The 386-nt window shown below is 65.5% G+C and overlaps 1 protein-coding gene across 1 annotated transcript in view; it reads right to left on the minus strand.

The window, feature by feature from the left end:
• Nucleotides 1–174: 174 nt before the first annotated feature.
• The window catches only part of LOC104132644 (ras GTPase-activating-like protein IQGAP3), a gene marked incomplete at both ends in the record, with an annotated part of 15996 nt that continues 15784 nt past the window's right edge, over nt 175–386 (minus strand). Inside the window, one exon of the mRNA XM_035901375.1 lies at nt 175–283. Coding sequence (XP_035757268.1) covers nt 175–283 — 109 coding nt within the window. The remainder of the gene's footprint in view (nt 284–386) is intronic.

The raw sequence follows: 386 nt of genomic DNA on the forward strand, positions 1-386 counted from the left end.
CGCCCCGGGGAGGGGGGGGCTTGCAGAAGGACACGCAGCAAGGAGACGCACGGCCAGGCTGTCCCCAGCTTGGGGCAGGGCTCCCCATGGGCTCCAAGGTGTCCCCCCCCACCCAAAACCAGCCCGGTGTGGGGACAGCACCCACCCCCTGCCCCCCCAGGATGGGGTCCCCACCTGGTAGTGCAGCTGGAACCGCTCCATGTCAACCCCCAGGAATTTGGCTTTCACCTGGAACCTGCCCGATTCCTCACAGGGGATGATGTCAAAAATCACGTTCCTGAACCTGAAGGGACCAGAAGGGACTTCACGGCTTTAACGCAACCGAGGAGCGGGTCACCCACCCCCCATGCAACCCCCTCGGCACGCACCAGGCCAGACCCACAGCC

The sequence above is a fragment of the Egretta garzetta genome, unplaced genomic scaffold (assembly GCF_000687185.1).
Source record: "Egretta garzetta isolate BGI_Z169 unplaced genomic scaffold, ASM68718v1 scaffold1299, whole genome shotgun sequence".
NCBI classification, from domain to species: Eukaryota; Metazoa; Chordata; class Aves; order Pelecaniformes; family Ardeidae; genus Egretta; species Egretta garzetta.